We start from the raw sequence: 4,751 nt of genomic DNA, 5'->3' as shown, positions 1-4,751 counted from the left end.
GTTGGAACCAATTTGAGGACAATTAACAACAAAAATTATTTGTAGTTATTTAGGGGAAAGTAGGATTATTGGAGTGTGTGATATGCCTCATTTTTTTTTTTTTTTCACATTTGAACGTTAGTGATTTCTCTAAACATGGTAAATAAACCAATTACCCTCCCAACTCAAGAGGAGGAGTTGGAAGACAAGCAGGGAAAGGACTAATCGTAGGAGAAGAAAAACTGTCGTAGGGCAGAAGACGCATTCACATTACGCTCAAGGGTAGGACAAGCACCAAGATGCCTGGAAGTTACAAGGAAGGCTGATTTTTGCTCATTACGATGACAAATATTCTTTAAAGTGGATAACAACCACATTGGTGAACCAACGTTCTCATTGATAATGAGGAAATGTCTCTAGTTAGGCAATGTTGTGAGTTAATGCTCTGGACCCCAAAGTTTATTTGAATTGCAAAGTTGGTGGTTTAAGTGTGCTAGCCATTCCTTGGAAACTGTATATAGGGTCACTAGAGGTTAGAACCAACTCAATGACACTTAACAATAACAACAGAGCTGGCTTACTTTGCCTTTGAACTCTAAGATTCTCTAAGTCTGGTAATCTTAGCAGCCTTTATTCAACAGGACTTTAGATTTTTTTTTCCCTTGCAGGAATTTTTTTTTTTTTTTTTTTAAATCTTTTGTTATTTGTATAATATTGATACATCTCAAATTTCTTTCAAAAGGAATGAAGAGATCTTTCTTAATTGCTCTTTTCTTTTTTAAAATAAAAGAAGATAAACCTTTATTCAAATACCTTTCAGTTCAATCACTTTGGAGACTCCTGGTGTAGAAGCAGGCCAGTCAAGACATACCTAACTCATGGGACCTGTGGGCCAGCATTCAGATATTGGTGTCCTTGCTTTCCTATTGGTGACCTGGACTTCCCAAGGCACTCTGGTATCTGACTTTTAGCATCTGCATCTTGCCTCAAGTTTCAGACTGTGTAGGGCCTAGATCCCAGATAGTGAGTGGTGGTGATTCTGTGCTGTTGAGTTTGTTCTGATTTATAGCTGTGAGAAATGTTACCCATACCAACAAAGGCTTAAGTAATCCAATCTGTACTCATTTTAGCAAGAGTGAGGCTTTCTTTGTTTGATTTTCCAAAATCAGGCGCCCAACTCAGTAGACATGGGCAGACGCACTGTCTGGCCCACAAACAAGTTTTATTACCCTATCTCGGAAACAGTAGCTCTGGTAGCATAGTGGTTATGAATCAGACTGCTAATCTCAAGGTCAGCAGTTCGAAACTACCAGTGGTTCCATGGGAGAAAGATGAGGCTTTCTGTTCTTGTAAAGATTTACAGCCTTGGAAACCCTGTACAGGGTTGCTATGGGTTGGAATCAACTTGACAGCACTTAAAAACAACAACAACATGAGTATGGAGACCTGGTGTGGAGCTTTAGGATAAGCACTAGCCTGCAAGGTTGTTTGAACTGCAAGGTTGGTGGTGCAAACCCACCAGCCGCTCCTTAGAAACCCTATACAGGGTCACTATGAGTTGGAACTGACCGGAAGGTGAATATAGCAATCCCTTTGGATGTTATATACTACATCTCTTCTGTGTACAAATGGCTGTGTTTTCAGTAGATGCCTGATAAATAGGCACTTTTGATTCTTTCTTGAAAGGAGAAAAGCAATGATTCTAATAACCAGCAGTCACTGACAAATCATAGCAATAAAAATGTCTGCAGTTTCTATATCATTTAGGGTTAGGGCTTTCGCAGAATTCTGAATTCTGGCCATCGAGATTACTGGGGATGGGTTATGATTTGTTTGTGAGATGGCATGTGTATGGAGATAACCAAAGAAACAAATTAAAAAACAATGTATTGCAACCATAAGTTTTATCATTTTGTACATGGGATTATTAATAATAAATGTCATTTCTCCTATCCCTTGTTCCCTCAGAATGAAGCTCTACTAGGGTGTTGTTCTTGTTAAGTGCTGTTGAGTCAATTCCAACTCACACCAACTGTGTACAGGGTTTCCCAGGAGTTTCTGGTGGGTTTGAACTGCCAACCTTGTGGTCTGCAGTCCGATGCTTTTCTTACAGCGCCATACCAGTAAGATTGTTGTCATTGTTAAGTGCCATTGAGTAAATTCCTTATTCATAGCAAGCATGTATAGGGTTTCCAAGGAGCTGTTGGTGAGTTTGAACTGCCAATCTTGTGGTTCAAACTGACCTTGTGACCCAGTGCTTATCATACAGTGCTTCCCCAGAACTCCATGCCAGTAAGATAGATTTGGGGGTGGGGGGGAGGAAATCGGATTTTTTTACTAGTATATCCTCAGGGCAAGTTAAAGAAATAGACATATCATGAATACTTCCTGGACGAATAAAAGGAAGAATTAGAAGGAATACCCCTGTGGTGCTCTAGGGTAAGCACTAGACTGGAAAATCAGATTGAACCACAAGGTCAGAGGTTCAAATTCACCAGCTGCTCCTCAGAAACCTTATACACTGTGAGTTGGAATTGACTCGACAGCATGTTACAATAACAATAACATGCCCTGCTAACAAATTCAGCAACAAGATTCCCAAGAATTTCTTGAGATTAGTCATATGCTACCTCCCTAGCCCTTCTTGGATCAAACACATATTTCCAAACCCCCGAAAGGTCAGGCTGAAACAGTACCACTAATATCGTACCAAAAAGGCCAATACATCATAATTAGATCAAAGTTCTGACGCTTAAGTAATCCCTAGGACCCCAATTGAGTTATTTTTTTCAGAATAGAATATATTGATTCTTTTCAGAAGCAGGGAACGGCAATGCATGCAAACCTACACAAACAAAACAAGAAAGGGGAGGGCGGGGGTGAAACTAAACAAACAAACTTGCTTTGTACAGCAGGAGATGACGCTTTGGCAGCTGAGCAGGGCAAGAGCTTCATGAGCCGCTCTTTAATGCTGCGTTTGGTGCTGCTCTGAGAGTAGAGAAAACCTGGAAGATAATAGGACCGCATCGTTAAAGCTGTCAGCTGGGAGAAACTTGGCCATGCTGCACGCATTATCAGAGGAGGCTTCGCAGGCGGGAAGGGGGATGCAGCCATCCGCTCAGGCAATCACAGGCAGTGGTAATAGAACCAGGAAAGGAAAAGCAATCCTCCCCGCATCTGCTCCCTGCACCTCCCAGGCCCTTTCCCAATAATATTGTATTAAAAATAGTGATTAGCAACATAAAAGCAGAACCAGGCAAGCAAATCTGTTGACAATCAAAGCAAATCCTGAGGGGTGCTCATTTTTTTGTGTGTGTTCCTCTAAGATGGAGAATAAAATAAAATCCTGAAAATACTTAATTGGATTGTAATTTGACTATTTAAAACAGTGTGAAAGACCCGAATGCCAATTTTCTGTCTTATGGTTTGTAATTGATTCCAGAGGAGATAGAGACCCAGCACAAATCATTAACACCACAATTACCTGCTAGTACCTTTGCCTTCCCTGAAAGTGAGAAAACAGATGTCCTTGAAAAGTGGCTTCATTAGCATGTGTGGACTAGCCAGAGGTGTTACAATCCTTTGTGTGTTTCACCTGTGGACTTTAATGATTGGTGCTTATTCAAGCAGAGTAATTCCCAAAGAAGCAAGGTATGTTGGAAAATGGCTAAACAAGGAATAGGCAAGTTGGGAGTAGGCTATCAAGCCAAACACTACAGGCTGCTTAGGCAAGCTAGAGAAAGACTCCTCCTGATATAGTGGTTAAGCACTCACCTAATAACCAATGGTTCTGTAGTTTTGAACTTACCAGCTGCTCCCCAGAGAAAGATGTGTCCATCTTCTTCCCTAGAGATTTACAACCTTGGAAGCCCCATGTGGCAGATCAACTTTGTCCTTTTGAGTCACTAGGAGTGGAAATCAACTGAATGGCAATGGCATTGGGTTTAGGCAAGCTAGCCACCAAACGAAACACCTGCCGGGGCCAAGAGCCAGACTTACACAACCAGGCACGATTTCACTCATTTTGAGTACCCGGAAAGACTGAAATTGTACAACATATATAGCCTTCCTGCGTGAAAGGCAAGAATTCTGCTAAACATCCGCTGTCCCCCAAACAAAGTTACACTCTCTTTATACCACAACCCTGGCAATCATATCACTTGGTTCCTTTTCCATTTCAGCTGAAATGACATGTTCTGACCAAAGGATATTGATTGATTTCCCTCTGGGGCTGTTCAACATCAAGGTTAGCATCAATTGACTGAAAATCCTGATGCATTTCTTTTGTGGGTTCACAGTGTGAACTAGTAAATATGTAACATAAATCAGATCATTCCTGGAGTTTGTCCCAACTCACAGCGACGCATATAGCATTTCTGAGAGCAACTGGTGGATTTAACTGCTGACCTTGCAGTGCTAGTCTTCTGCTTATCCCTTACTTAACATCCTACAAGAGTTTCATGTTGTCCTTGAAGAAACCCCCCCTTCTTTTCATGAGCTCATGGTCCCTGCAGGATCTGACCCTGCCTTCCCTTCCAACAGCATGTCTGGTCATTCTTCCTTGAGTGATATCACCCTTCTGGCCTTTGCTAGAATTCACAAGACAGACCCTTCTTCTAGATTTGGTCCTGATTACAAGATTATGAAAAGGCTTTCAATTGTGTACATCATGACAGACATCATAGTGAAGCATGCGTAAACTAGAACACTTAATTGTGTTCATGAGGAACCTGTATATAAAGCAAGAGGCAGTTGTTTGAACAGAACAAGGG

At 41.3% G+C, this 4,751-nt stretch overlaps 1 protein-coding gene across 4 annotated transcripts in view; it reads right to left on the bottom strand.

Annotated features, from left to right (window-relative positions):
• The window catches only part of KCNIP4 (Kv channel interacting protein 4), an 856,975-nt gene that overhangs the window by 232,603 nt on the left and 619,621 nt on the right, over positions 1-4,751 (bottom strand). Inside the window, exon 1 of one of the 4 annotated variants that reach the window (XM_006874339.1) lies at positions 2,883-2,979. The exons of 2 other annotated variants lie outside the window; for them this stretch is intronic. In XM_006874339.1, coding sequence (XP_006874401.1) covers positions 2,883-2,934 — 52 coding nt within the window. In that variant the 5' untranslated portion in view covers positions 2,935-2,979. Of the gene's footprint in view, positions 1-2,882; positions 2,980-4,751 lie in introns of those variants that run through there. One more of the 4 variants, XM_006874340.1, reaches the window with a different exon arrangement.

The sequence above is a fragment of the Chrysochloris asiatica genome, unplaced genomic scaffold (assembly GCF_000296735.1).
Source record: "Chrysochloris asiatica unplaced genomic scaffold, ChrAsi1.0 scaffold00270, whole genome shotgun sequence".
NCBI classification, from domain to species: domain Eukaryota; kingdom Metazoa; phylum Chordata; class Mammalia; order Afrosoricida; family Chrysochloridae; genus Chrysochloris; species Chrysochloris asiatica.
This window is presented reverse-complemented; position numbering and strand designations above follow the sequence as displayed.